At 34.0% G+C, this 15,179-nt stretch overlaps 1 protein-coding gene across 3 annotated transcripts in view; it reads right to left on the bottom strand.

Moving 5' to 3' along the window:
- EPHA3 (EPH receptor A3) overlaps nt 1-15,179 on the bottom strand; it is a 401,922-nt gene that overhangs the window by 37,072 nt on the left and 349,671 nt on the right. For all 3 annotated transcript variants that reach the window (XM_049858480.1, XM_049858481.1, XM_049858482.1), the window contains 2 exons: nt 9,621-9,682; nt 7,734-7,943 (listed from right to left, as the gene is read on the bottom strand). In XM_049858480.1, the coding sequence (XP_049714437.1) occupies nt 7,734-7,943; nt 9,621-9,682 (272 nt within the window). The remainder of the gene's footprint in view (nt 1-7,733; nt 7,944-9,620; nt 9,683-15,179) is intronic.

The raw sequence follows: 15,179 nt of genomic DNA, 5'->3' as shown, positions 1-15,179 counted from the left end.
TCCTGCCAATGAAATCCGATTAAGGCAAAGCTATACGAAAATATTTCTGGCATCAACTAGGCAAAGTCACATAGCTCAAAAACAATAGGAATTAAGTAAAATAAGATTGTCTTCCTCCCACTACCTAACACATAATGCCTGTGAAAACTTTTCATTTTTTTTCATAGTCTAAAATTAAATAGGTAGAAATGTAACACAAGACAGAATCTTCTCATCCAAGTTTAAAAATCCAATTGCTAATTATCCAAAACAAAACAGAACAAAGAAACCCATTACCACCGAGTTGATTCCAACTCCTAGCAACCCTACAGGACAGAGTACAACTGCCCCATAGGGTTTCCAAAGAGTGGCTGGCAGATTCGAAGTGCCAACCTTTTGGTTAGCAGCTGAGCGCTTAACCACTGCACCACCAGGGCTCCAACTGGTAATTATGCAGTATGAATATTCAGAACAAAAGTAAAAAGTAAAACAAAACAAAACTAACAATGAAGAATATACGTAAGAACAACTCCTTTGGCTTTCTAAAATTCCCAAAGCAGTTTTGTGGTAATTATGGTCTCAAAAAAGACTATGGGAGCCTATGAATAATTGAATTAATTACTACAAACCACATCAATTAGATAAAAGTCTTTACTTTCTCTAACTTGATGTGTAAAACAGTGGTCTAAAGTCTATCATTTTGGATTCCATCTATTTCAACACATGAATACAAGAATGCTTATATGCACAGATACACACATGCACAGATACAAGTGATGCTAACCTGTCCAAAATAACAATTTCATAAGGAGGAAGGCTGAAAAATTCTTCAGCAGAAAGCAGTTCTCACCAATAGTAGCATAGTTCTGTTAGAATGAAATAAAGTAAATTCGTAGACCAGTAAAAAGAATAAAAAATACATCAATTACAGTTTGAAATTCACATGATGGAAAAGCAAAGAGAGGAATTTCACTCATTTTGTTTTTCAACAATAAAAATCCTCCAAGAATTTAAATTTGCAAAGCTAGAAGCTACAGTAACATCTACCTTAAACGAAATCCAGGGCTGGAAAGGTGATTTTCCAGCACTGATCCATACCTGTATGCTTTCACGGACATTTCTCTAATACGCGTTGCATCACATAAGACTATATCATAATTCAAATATTTATTTGGTTTTTAAGGTGTTTTTTATTATAAGCGTCTATAACAGTGGTTCTCACAGTGTCATTCAATGATCTCTGTGGACCTCCAAGAGCAGTTCAGGGGTCCGCAAAATCAAAACTATTTTCATAACAATAGTAAAGCTGTACCAGTCTTTTTTCCTCTAAACATCTCATGAGTGTACAGTGGAATTTTCCAGAGGTTAAATGATGCCTGATACTATAGTGTAGTGAAAGGTGTCAGCATTTGGAAGACAGGCATAACTCAGTAACCCAGTATTTTCCAAAAGACCAGTGTATGATGTTACAAAACTCTTCATGGCAAAAAGACTATTTACAAGTAAAAGATAGGTTAGCAGATTTTAATGTAACAGAATATGAAATGTCATTGATATGCTTCAGGTTTTACATTACCTTGAAGCAACTAACACCTGTCAAGTTTTGGTGAAATTCGAAAAAGAAAATATACTTATGAAAATCTAAAAATGTGAATTAAATATCCTCCCTTTTCCAGCTATGTATTTGTATGAGGCTGGATTTTCACATACCTCAAGCCAGATCATATTGAATTTGACATACTGAATACAGAAACAGATATGAGAATCTAGTCTTCCATTTAGTCAGACATAGGAGATATTTGCAAAAATGTAAAACAATTCCATTCTCATAAGTAATTGTTTCACTGTGGAAAATATAGCTTTTTTTTTCCTTTAAAAAAGGTTATGCTAATGTATAATAGATTTATTACTGCTATTTTTAAATGAATTAATAAAATGAAAAATTGTTTCAATGTGCTTAATATTCATGAACATATAAACAAGTGTTTTTATAAGCATTGCTATCAGAAACAAAGGCTCTTTGGCATTCTCAGTTTCTAAGAGTGTAAATGAGTCCTAAGATGAAAACTTTTTGAAAGCTGCTGATACCTAATACCTAATAAAAAAATATTGGCCACTAATTGCATAACAACAGTCCTATAAATTGTTGTTGTTGTTAGGTGCCATCGAGTCATTTTCAACTCACGGCGACCCCATGTAAAACAGAACAAAACGCCGCCCGGTCCTGCGCCATCCTTACAATCCTTGTTGTACTTCAGCCCATTGTTGCAGCCACTGTGTCAATCCATCTCATTGACAGTCTTCCTCTTTTTCACAAACCCTCTATTTTACCAAGCAGGGTGTCCTTCTCCAGGGAACAGTCCCTCCTGATAACATGTCCAAAGTATACATGAGACGAAGTCTCATCATCCTTGCTTCTAAGGAGCATTCTGGCTGTACTTTTTCCAAGATAGATTTGTTTGTTCTTCTGGCAGTCCAAGGTATATTCAATATTCTTTGCCAACACCGTAATTCAATGACATCAATTCTTCTTTGGTCTTCCTTATTCATTCTCCAGCTTTCACATGCATATGAGGTGATTGAAAACACCATGGCTTGGGTCAGGCACACCTTAGTCCTTTAAGTGACATCTTTGCTTTTTAAAACTTAAAAGTGGTCTTTTGCAGCAGATCTGCCCAATGCAATGCGTCATCTGATTTCTTTATTGCTGGTTCCATGGACATTGATTGTGAATCCAAGTAAAGTGAAATCCTTTATAACTTCAATATTTCTCCAGTTATCAACATGTTGCTTATTGGTCCAGTTGTGAGCGTTTTGTTTTCTTTATGTTGAGGTGTAATCCATACTGAAGGCTATGGTCTTTGATCTTCATCAGTAAGTGCTTCAAGTCCTCTTCAATTTCAGCAAGCAAAATTGTCCTCTGCATACCACATGTTGTTAATGAGTCTTCCTCCAATCCTGATGCCCTGTTCTTCTCCCAATAGTCCAGTTTCTCTCATTATTTGCTCAGCATAAGATTGAAAAAGTATGGTGAAAGGATACAACCCTGACAGACACTTTTCTTAACTTTAAACCATGCAGTATCCCCTTATTCATTTTGAACGGCTGCTTGTTGGTCTAAGTACAGGTTCATCATGAGCACAATTAAATGTTCAGGAACTCCCATCCTTTGCAATTCTATCCAAAATTGGTATGATCCACACAGTTGAATGCCTTTGCCTAGTCAATAAAACACAGGTAAACATCTTTCTGGTATCCTCTGCTTTAAGCCAGGATCCATCTGACGTCAGCAATGCTATCCCTTGTTCCACATCTTCTTTTGAACTGGACAAGAATTTCTGGCAGCTCACTGTAAATGTACTGCTGCAACAGCTTTTGAATGATCTTCAGCAAAATTTTACTTGTGTGTGATATTAATGATAAAAAAAAATGATACTGTTCAATAATTTTCACAATCTGTTGGATCACCTTTCTTTGGAATGTGTACAAAAATGGATTTCTTCCAGTTGGTTGGGCAGGAATCTGTCTTGTAAATAAATTAGTTACTGATTATTCAGAGTCTGCCTCAGTGGCAAACAACCCAAAATACTGGACTTTATGAATAAGAATGCGGCATCAGTTTGGAGGAAGACCCATTAACAACCTGAAGCATTTCATTCTGCTGTACACAGAGTCACTCTGACTGAGAATTAACTGTATGGCACCTAACAACAACACCTCAGTGGCAAATATGAAAGACAATAAATATCAGTGCCATCATGTGAAATCAGTGAGTGCTGGATTCAAAGTGCAGGTATGGAATTTGGCTAAGATGATTATTATGTCTAACTTTTTTCCTGATCTGCAAAATTACCATCTATCTACTTCCAAAGAATGCTTTGAAGATTAGTAGGGATTATATATGTAGCTTCTAACCCACTGCTGTCAAGTCGACTCCAACTCCTAGTGACCCTATAGGACAGAGCAGAACTGCCCCCTAGTTTCCAAGGAGCACCTGGTGGATTCCAACTAAATGAGGCTTATTATGGAAGATTAAATCAAAGATGCCTCAATTACTCTAGAAAGACAAATGCAAATTATAATTTCTCAGAGGAAAGCCAGGACCCCCATGAATATTTTGATGGAGTTCCAAGAAAATTCTAGAACAAGCACTGAAGAACTCTTAACAACTATTTACTCGTAGTGAATGAACTTCAACGAGCCTATTTGATTGGTGTGGGCATTAAGAACCTTCTGAGACTGGAACATCAATACAAAAAACCTGTCGCACTTTATTTCACAAACTCTAAAGAGGAATTGTGACACTGCAACACCCATCTTCTAGTAGGTTAAAAAAATTGGTATTCAGGATCTCTTGGTCCTGACAAAGAACAGTCAGTGTGAATAAAGCCCTGAAAGTTAATCCAATATATTCTCCAGAGAGCAGGTGATCTAGATTTGATGAATCTTTGAATGGTCCTACGAGTCAGAATCGACTCGACGGCAACAGGTTTTTTTTTTTTTTTTTTTTTTACCTGAGAAATCTTCCTTTGCATATCCTAGAAATCAGAACCAGTATTGGGAACAAGGATACTCTCATTTAATCATTGGATATGTCATAGAGATTAGAGCTTGACTGCATAATCAGAAATTTAACATTTCGAATAAAAGGTCTTCTATCAAATACGGTTTTTAAGAAACTGGAAATTTTTCTTGGCTAAGGTAACTGTTGCTGTTATAACAACAAAGACAATCCAAGCAAGCATGACACTTTTCATGGACTATGTTAAAAGCTTGTATAGGAGCAGAAGGTTATGGAGGATACATTCAGAATGCACACTAGCAATAAGTAGACTAAAAAACATGCCTCAGGACAATAAACATATTGTCTTTTGTTACATTATGTTGTCCCTTGGGATGATAGTTCAGTCATAAAAATGATGCTTTGATGGACAATGTTGGCTGCCTGGTTTTTCCGAAGATCAAAGAAGGATTATTCAAAATCGCTATTGAGATATTTACCCATATTTTGCAATTTCATCAAGTTTTCAGAGCTGCATAGTCACTGCTATAAATTAAATTCAACTAGCTGCTAGATATATATATTTAAAAAATTACTTATTTCTCTTGCTCTTACCCTAATGAGTGCTGCTCATAGCAACAATGAGATTATTATATAGAACACATTCAAAACAATACTTAGATTCATGGACAAAGCGAATTCACTGCAGAGTATAACTGAAAATAGAAAAATCAAATAAGGATATAATGTATAAAGTCATGGATAAAGTCCCAACTTCTACATCAAACCACATGGCCAAACTCTAGTGACACTATACATTGTATGTCTGCAGTTCTATCACTGTGGCTTTATTTGTAGATGAAACTCAGTCCAGCATATTGCATTCTTTCTCAGTGTGTGATACGATGCTATGCGACAAGGCTGGTTGTTAATGGAGTTGTCAAGATTGGAGATTTCAGAAATGAATGAGCCTTTTTTTTTTTAAGTTGGGAAACAACTTTCAGAATTAGACTGAAGAAACCAGAAGTCGAGTGCTCTTTAAAACTTCCCATTCTCTTGGCTGGTGACAGTATGGAGGAACAGCCTTTCTCATATACTACCTCTAGGAATAAAAATAATAAAAAGAAAAGTACAATTGGACAATTCATATACAAAAAAAAATCTTATTTGCAAATATTTTGATCCAGAAATTTTTATCCTAGGATTTATCCTGAGTATGTAATTATGTTGTTGTGTTGTTAGGTGCCAGCAAGTGAATTCTGACTCATAGCTGCCCCATGAACAACAGAACGAAACACTGTCTGGTCCTGTGCCAACCTCACAACCATTGCTGTGTTTGAGCCCATTGTTGTAGTCACTGTCTCAGTCTATCTCAGTGAGGGTGTGTTTGAGCCCATTGTTGTAGTCACTGTCTCAGTCTATCTCAGTGAGGGTGTGTTTGAGCCCATTGTTGTAGTCACTGTCTCAGTCCATCTCAATGAGGGTGTGTTTGAGCCCATTGTTGTAGTCACTGTCTCAGTCCATCTCAATGAGGGTCTTCCTCTGTTTTGCTGACCCTCTACTTTACCAAGCGTGACGTCCTTCTCCAGGGACAGGTTCCTCCTGACAACATGTCCAGAGTATGAGACGAAGTCTCACCACCCTTACTTCTAAGGAGCATTCTGGCTGTACTTCTTCCAAGACAGATTTGTTCCTTCTTTTGGCAGTCCATGGTATATTCAGTATTCTTTGCCAACACCATAATCCAAAGCATCAATCCTTCTTTGGTCTTCCTTATTCAATGTCCCACATTCACATGTATATGAGGCAATTGGATAGGTAAACTATACAGCTGACTGTGTATCAAAGCATTGTTAAAATATCAAATACTGAAATTCTGCCTAATAACCTGGAAAATTCTGTACTACATATTTTTAAGTTAAAAAAACCAGATGAGAAAACGACATTGAATTTATATGTGAAGAGAATACTGGATTAGTTGGTAAGCAGAAATCATTTTATACATCAGTATATAGAGTATGAACCCATTTTTATAACCATATGCACATGTGGGAACTATTTATGTATGAAAAGCTACAGAAAATATTTTGAAAGAATAAAATTAAAATGTTAAATTTTAACTTAATTTGAACTTTAAATTTTAATTTAGCATTTTTGTCATGGGAAAAAAAAAACTTTCTCTAAAAGGAATTTCAAAGAAATCTGACAATAAAAATACAAATATTCAAATGAATTGTGAATTAAATGGATGCAAATTAAAATAATTACATACAATTTCTCCCAATTGATAATAAAGATGTTCTCTTATGGATAAGATAGACAATAATATCTAGTTTTATCAGGTATGTAGTAAAGCACGTTTTTAAAATAGGCACATAGACCCCTTGACACAGTAATTCCACTTTTAAGAATATATCATAAGAAATCATAAGACTCCTATAATTATGAATGTAGATGGATCATTTATACATTTGTATAAAATATTAAAGAACTAAATATTCCAATAATATACTCACGAATTAGGGGTTGGTTAAAAAAACTGGTACAAACAGAAAATAAACTACATCAATTTGCTAAAAATAATAACTTTGAAGATTGTTTATTGACAGTGAGATATATTCAAGACATGTATTGCTAAGGAGAAAAGGAAGTTCTACAATAGTGTTATGATTAATGCTATTTTGATTATGTATTTATACATATGTTTGTATATGGTAGGCAGAAACAAAAACTGGAAGAACTGACTCACAAAGCTACAAATGTTCTCTGTGGGTGGCACAATTATGGGTGACTTTTCTCTTGATTTTTTGAAATTTCTATAAAATGAATGTGCATTAATTATGTAAACATAATGCTTTAAAATTATAACTAGTTGGATGGGCTACTGAGAATGTATCCAGTCTGATTATTAAAGGTGGCTCAACCGTGAAGAAAAGATGAATAGATATACAAATACCAAAACTTCAGGAATGTGAGACCGATTTTTTAAGGAAGCACTAAACCCAAGTATGAAATTTTAGAATTCAAGTCTTCACTCACCTTCTAAACCTGTTGCCATCTATTTCTCAGAATATACAATAACAATGTTTTCATTATTAAAATAATTATTTTAAGAGGTAAGTTTCCATTTGCAGAAAATATAGTTGACACAGCATTTTGAAGCACGCATCTAATGATTTCTGCTTATTTACATGTCAGCATGATACAAGATAGAGAATAAAGATAACATTTTTTAAAGTGTTGAGCTACTCACTCTTGTTGTGTAAGCAGCTTCTGGGTCATCTTCTAGAACACGTGAAAGCCCAAAATCAGAAACCTTGCACACCAAATTACTGTTGATCAAGATATTCCGAGCAGCCAGGTCTCGATGAACATAGCCCATATCTGCCAGGTACTTCATGCCAGATGCTATCCCTCGAAGCATCCCCACTAGCTGGATGACTGTGAACTGGGCGTCATGTTTCTGAGAAGCATTTCAAAATTACAATTAATATGTGTTATTTCCTAAGACACATCTTTGGTTAAAATCTCACATACCAAATTATGTCACAAGACCAATCACATGCATTTTAATTTTTAAGCATTGCAGACTAACAGGATATGTGAAGAATGTGTAAATGTCTAAAACAAAATAGTATGGTGCCTGCATTACCAAATATTTCCTAACAAGAAAACCAAAAAAAAAAAAAAAAACCAAACAAACCCTTTGCTGTCTAGTCAATTTGGACTCATAGTGACCCTACAGGACAGAGTAGAACCTCATATAGTTTCCAAGGCTGTAAATCTTTACGAAGCAGACTGTCACATCTTCTTCCCGCTGAATGGCTGGTGGGTTCAAACCACTGACCTTTCAGCTAGCAGCTGGGCACTTAACCACTACGCCACTGGGGCTCCCTCCTAAAAAGAAGTACCCTAATATTCTTCAGTTCAAATCTAGGACTTTCCTAGTCTTTATGTGACATACGAACCCCTCCTCGGAAACTTTAAGCTCAAGAACACCAAAATGAATTAGATCCTGTGGTTACTGTAGGTTTGTATCCACTTGATTGATTGAATTTTTGTTCTTGCTCCTGGGGCTGCAGCTATTTTATGATTTGCTTAAAATAAAGTGGATACCAAATGTTTAATTATTATCATATGTAACTAATCCATAATTAGTCAAAAATATTTATTGAATAATAGAATAATAGAGAACCAAGTCATGGAGTTCTGGATTTAGATTTAAACAGAACTATATAGTTTATAATGTGTATATATTAATATAAAACAGCATGTCTAGTCAGACCTACATAAACAGTGATTTCAAAATAGTATTTATTGTAATTCTTTTCATTACTTGTTTGGACAATGTTTGATTTTGAAATATGCGAAAATAATTGCCACCAAGATTTTTATTTGGCTCCTGAATATTAAATAAAGCATACCTTTCTAGTTCATAGAAAATTTAGAGTTTTTGTCCATGATTATGATTGGTACTATATCGATATTTCATCTATGTCTCTATTTATAAAGTACTGACAGCACTTTGAGAAGAGAACCTATGCATTTTTTTAATCATTTTTGATTCACTGAAGTGGCCGGCAATGTCTTGTACTCCATACAATTTTTGTATATCTTTGAACACCATATTTGTTCAAAGAATTAAAATTTAAAGTTTCTGACTTTAAAAGATTTAAATGTTTGGAAACTGTTTTTCATTTGGTGCTAGACATGGTGCTAGATAAAGAATCTAGCACCATCATGGTACCTCTAAGTTGAGAAAATATGTTTCCAATACCTTAGAATTACAGCACATGTATATTTTCTGAGTGGACAGCGCTGTGTAGGAGAAACGATCTATCCTACATCAATCTCGTTTATGTCCTGTTTTGTTTGTTTGTATGTTAACTGACATAAATTTTGATAGTAGATATAGGGTGAGGGAGAGTGCTCATATTTACCTTAAAAAATATAAAACGCTGACATTTGAATACCGTAAGATAAAGATGTGCTTTGACGGTCTTTCTTTTGTGACTTAGTACCAGAAAATTTCAGTTTTCCTTTAAAAAGATGGTATGTAATTGCCTGGCACAATATTAGAAGTTGTCTGTAACATTTTTGGTGATTCATTCCATGTATACATATATAATCTTCTACTTACACGTAAGAAGCTGTCCAAGGAACCATTCTCCATGTATTCTGTAACAATCATAACCGGTTTGCCTAGATGTATGGTAAATAATAAATTGAATGTATAATAATCAATAAAAAAAAATAGAACTGAACAAATACCAAACAAGTAACATGTATAAAACAATTGGATTTGTTCGATAAATGCAAAATGTGAAAGCTTTCCCTCACCCGATCATTTCACTACTTTGCAATAAAAATAAATAAATGAATAAAAACTAGATTTCAATAGAAAACGAATTTTTTTTTTTAAAGATTGTTTTCAGAACAAGGGCGTATAACCCGTGATATCTAAATTGTTTTCTTTACCATAATTTTGGTAAACTCAAAGTATGTCTCTTTCTTTTTAACTACATCTTAACTGATCTGCAAAATCAAGTACTTCTGCATTCTAGCCCAGGAGAAAATCAGGACTTCCCACATTCATTCGCTCTTCCGACAGGTATTTATAGAGCTATAGTCTAGATGTTCTCTTTTGTGTTGGTTAGTCAGAAGCGATTAAATCCCTACATTTATAAAAGAAAAAAAAAATTTATAAAAAAACATAGATCCTATTTTTTTACAAAAACAAATTAAAAATATTTATATCCTTTTTACACATATTTAATTAACAGTACTGTTGACAGGAACTCGTAATACCATTTTGGAAATGTGTGGCCTTAAATTCATTAAACCTTTTAATAACATTTTATGTATTTCTATGGCACTTATTATGTTCAAGACACTGGATTAATTATTTTATATACATTAAATCATTCAATATTACCATTTCCATTTTACAGATGAGAAAACTGAGACATAAAGAGGTTAAATAACTTGCTCAATATCACACAGCTAAAAATAATAAAGCCAAAATTCGCAGCCAATAGTCTAGCTTCAGAGTTTTGAATATACCATGGTGTCACTTTGGAAATTTATACTAAGGAAAACAATTAAAATATCAAGAAGAATTAGACACAAAAGTTCTGCATATCCTGGGCATACCCAGTAAAAACCCAGTGCCGTCAAGTAGATTCCGACTCATAGTGACCCTATAGGGCAGAATAGAACTGCCCCATAGAGTTTCCAAGGTGCGCCTGGTGGATTTGAACTGCCGACCCTTTGGTTAGCAGCCGTAGCACTTAACCACTACGCCACCAGGGTTTCCATACCGGGCATACAGAGGTTAAAAATAGAAAAAGTTTCAACTATGGATTATGATTTAATTATTGTATGTCAACTCTATGGATTATTTTGTTTAAAATGCTGACTCTGAAGATTTTAGCATCATGGACAATTGTTACAGGGTAATTTTACATGAACGAAGCTGAAAATATCAACCTATATACAAAATTAATGCAAAATAAACATTTTAAAAGAGAAAAAAATATAGTAAGTAGGTACGTCTGATATAGAAGAAATATATATTTGAAAATTTTTTCCATAATTATAACTATGTGCCATTGCATTTTTTTTTTTACCATTGCATTATGTCCTTGATATATGTTACGTCACGTAATTCTCACAACAGCCTTATGCTTTAGGTATATATGTTATCTCCATTTTACTGCTGCCTCAACTGGAAACGCTGCAAATGTAAGTGACTTGCTGAGGTCACACAAGCTAGTGGTAGAGCAGATCCACCACGGAGGTCTCTCTGATTCCAAAGTCTGTACACATGTCCACCTTGTGATTCTCCTTCCTTTAGTGTTGCTGTAATGTTTTAATTATAAATCCATCATGCTACAAGAAGAAAAAGTATTCCTCCTCTAAGTCCAGAAGACCAGAATTAAAGATTGACTGAGTACTGTTGAAAGATCTTGATCAAGGAATAGGTTTTTAATATCCATGGTCATCCAACTGTATCACACAATTATAATTTTCCCTAGGTATATCCCTACAATATCAAAGGGCTTAGTTTACCACGTTGATGCAAAAAATAGCTTTCTTTCCTCATTTTTTTTTTCTTTCACAGGTGAAAAGTCTGGATTCACACTGATTATATTTTAGTACCACAAAGGTTACGCCCATTACATTTAGTAACTTGAACATATCCCAGGCAGGATGTCTTATTTATTATAAGAAGTGAGAAAAAAAATTCTCATTCAATAATCTTACCCAGGTAATTTTAATATAAGTGACAATCATTTAACATATCCATCTATCTTCCAGAAAAACGCTGATTTACAAATTTTAGGAAACACACCAGTTATATCTACTTAACCTAGCATGTCTTAAAAGTCATTCTAGCCAACACCTTGTGCCTACAGAACTCACATCTCCAAAGTTCTAAATAGACTTTGATTTGGCAATATTCAGAAAGAAAGGGAAGATTCAACATTTCTTTGGACATTGTGATCTAGAGAATGGTTCCAGAGACCTGGAATAAAATGAATGAATCAATGAAATCGTGCATATTCATGTTCTACATAAACCACCACCAGTTTATGTGTTTCTTAACACTTCTGATTCTGGGAAGAATAATATGCAACAGAAATTCAACGCCTATTTCTAATGTAGTTACAGATATTTTTCCTCAAACAGTCAACTCTCAATTACAGTGGTCAGTTACTGAGTTTGTACACTACCAGGCCCTTTGCTTATCATTCTTTTTCGTCTGGTTCTCAGCCTTATGACCATTTCATTTCTCATTAGCATGTCTAGCAGAATTTTGGCAAGGGAAAAAAAAGTAGCTGAAAAATCAAACCATTCAATTAAGCCAAAACCCCATGACCATTCAAAAATCAGGTCAGGTTGCATTTAACTCTGTAATTTAGGTTTTTGTAAACACACCAGTTAAAACAGATGAATCTGAAAATGTGCTTTGCATTAAGCGCAAAGATTGGGCAAATCCAAATTTACAGACAAAGAGTAAACAGAATTGTAAATACATTCTACCTTGGAAAGCAGTATTTTCACTTAGAGATCCCTTGTGATTTTTTATTACAATATGTAGGGTTAAAGGGAAAAAGAATCTCTGCAATAAAGAGTGAGAATTAGTTCTAACGTGCATTTAAAGTAGTTGGGATTTATTTACAAAATACCAGCTCATCTGTTCCTTATGCAGAATATTAGTATTCACATTTGCAGGCATTTTCATGTATCTTAGATTTTGATTTACAAATGACATTACCAGCTTCTTCAAGACACAGCCTATGTTGCTCTGTCCTCGGAGGGCCTCAAATGCGTCTGCATATGCACACTAAACTCAATGAGATATTTGCTCCCTGATTGGTTGAAATGAAACTCCATCAAAAGTGAACAACACAACATTTGCAGTGGAGTTTTGCTTTTTTTTTTTTTTAATGATTTATGAGTATAGATAAAATGATGCCTTCTACAATTATAGGGTATAAAGAAAGCAGATCAGTCCGTTAACAATCAGTTCATCTCCCCAGCTATCCCTTGTGGTTCAGTTATGTTACTAATCATTGAACTAAACTTGGTAACAGAAAAAACGTGATAGAAACATCTAAGAATTTCAAATTCAGCACAGGCTCACCAGTCAAAAACTTCTTGATCGTACGTTCTATAAAAAGAGGAGTAGGGTAACGTGATAAATAGGTAGCCAATCATAGAAAGTTTTATCAATTTTGAAGTAAATGTTGATTTTTGGCTAAAAATATTTCCATCCAATCAGAATATTTATTGATGTTTGAAATATAAAAAATTATTGAAATTTAATATATTTTCAATAGGAAAAATGCCACTAACACCTATTAACACTGAGTTGTGTCTTACTGAAAATCCTTGAAAAACACACTTTATTACACAAGTGTGATTTATAAAATAAAAATCCTTGATCTTAGCAGCCAGAAGTCTATTATTGGTCTATTTATTAGCATCATGTAATCAGAATCAGCATAGAAGCAAAATATCACAAAGAGGAGAAGGAACATTGAGAGAAAAATGACAACTTATACACCGCCATCCACAGAAAAAAAGACTTGAATTGGCTTTGATTTGAAAGAAAATGTTTTAGTCATACAATTTCATAAATTATACCTAACTGACTGATAGAAATAGTAAGAACTAAGTAAGGGTCCTTTTCTGTGGGTTTCCTATTGAATGATTATGAAAATCCAGGGCAATATTTTTCAAATTCCATTTTAATGAAGACCTTATTTTGTTAAAATGACCCCTATTACATCCACTGGTCTATGAGTTAATCAGAGCTGGGGCCAACTCTATTTTGTCTATAGTTCTAAACCCAGCACCTAGCAGACTCCAGTTTATCAGAACAGGTAGCTAAGGATAATCTAGCCCTTCAAAATCAAGCTGGAAAATATTTCACTAAGAAGTCTTCCTTAACCAACCACATTCTATCAATATATCAGCTGTTCTTTATCACACAGATGCCTTTACATTCAACTGATTTTATTTTATTTTTTCAATTTATCTGTGCTTAACTTGAAACACTTTGAAGACAAAACTACCATTGCCGTTGAGCCAATTCCAACTCATAGTGACCCTGTAAGACAAAGAAGAACTGCCTCATAGGGTTTCCAAGAAGCGGCTGGTAGATTCAAACTGCTGACCTTTTAGTTAGCAGCCAAGTTCTTAACAACTCTCAATTACAGTGGCCAGTTACTGAATTTGTACACTACCAGTATATATATATATATATATATATTTTTTTTTTTCCTTTTGCCCAGTTTGGGAGGTCAGAGCTCCGTCACCCAGTAAGTGCAATACCTGTTAATAAATTTAGTAATTGGAATGCCCTCAGTTTGGTTTTACTAGGACAGCTATGTTCTTTCCAATCTTTCTACTTCTTATTTATTTTCTTATCTAATTGCAAAGTTTAAGACATTCAATACAATAATGAATTGAACTGATGATAGCAGGCTTCTTGTTCCTACTTTCAAATGAATGAATTTTAATGTTTTATTTTTGAATATTTTTTAACACTTTTGAATATTTGTAAGTTTGTTTTTGTTTGGGAAGGGTTTACACATATTTCTCAGGCTAAAAAAATTTTCTACATCATACATGAAAAGAAATTTTTAATTATGAATGTTTATTTTCGGTATTGATTGAGATTTGATTTTTTTTCTTTTCCTACTTTAAATTTTGTGAATTTTTGGAATTTTTTAACATTAAACCAACTTTTCATTCTTGGAATAAACTAAACTTAAATGTGATATAGCATTTTTTTTTAATATACATGGCTTCATAATTGTTATAGTGTTATTGTATTTTATTGATGCATGATATTGATTTGTTATTTTCTTCTCTGATAACATTCTTGTAGAGTTTGGTGTGAAGCTATTACCAGCCTCATGAGTCAGGAGTGTTCCTTTTTCTCTCTCACTGAAAGAGTTTGTATAAGGCCAAAAATACTAGACAGACTGTAGACTAATATATCATTATAGCTTTTTCTTCCTTTAGGGATTTTTAAAAGTTCTTCCTGAGAGCTACCCTGTGTTTACACTAAAACTAAAAAAAAAAAAAAAAACCCTTTGTCATTCAGTAGATTCCGATTCACAGCAACTCCACGTGACAGAGTAGAACTGCCCCACGGGGCTGCCAAGGCTGTAACCTTTGCAGA

The sequence above is a fragment of the Elephas maximus genome, chromosome 18 (assembly GCF_024166365.1).
Source record: "Elephas maximus indicus isolate mEleMax1 chromosome 18, mEleMax1 primary haplotype, whole genome shotgun sequence".
In the NCBI taxonomy this organism is placed as follows: Eukaryota; Metazoa; Chordata; class Mammalia; order Proboscidea; family Elephantidae; genus Elephas; species Elephas maximus.
The sequence above is the reverse complement of the archived record's forward strand: the minus strand, read 5'-3'. Positions and strand labels throughout refer to the sequence as shown.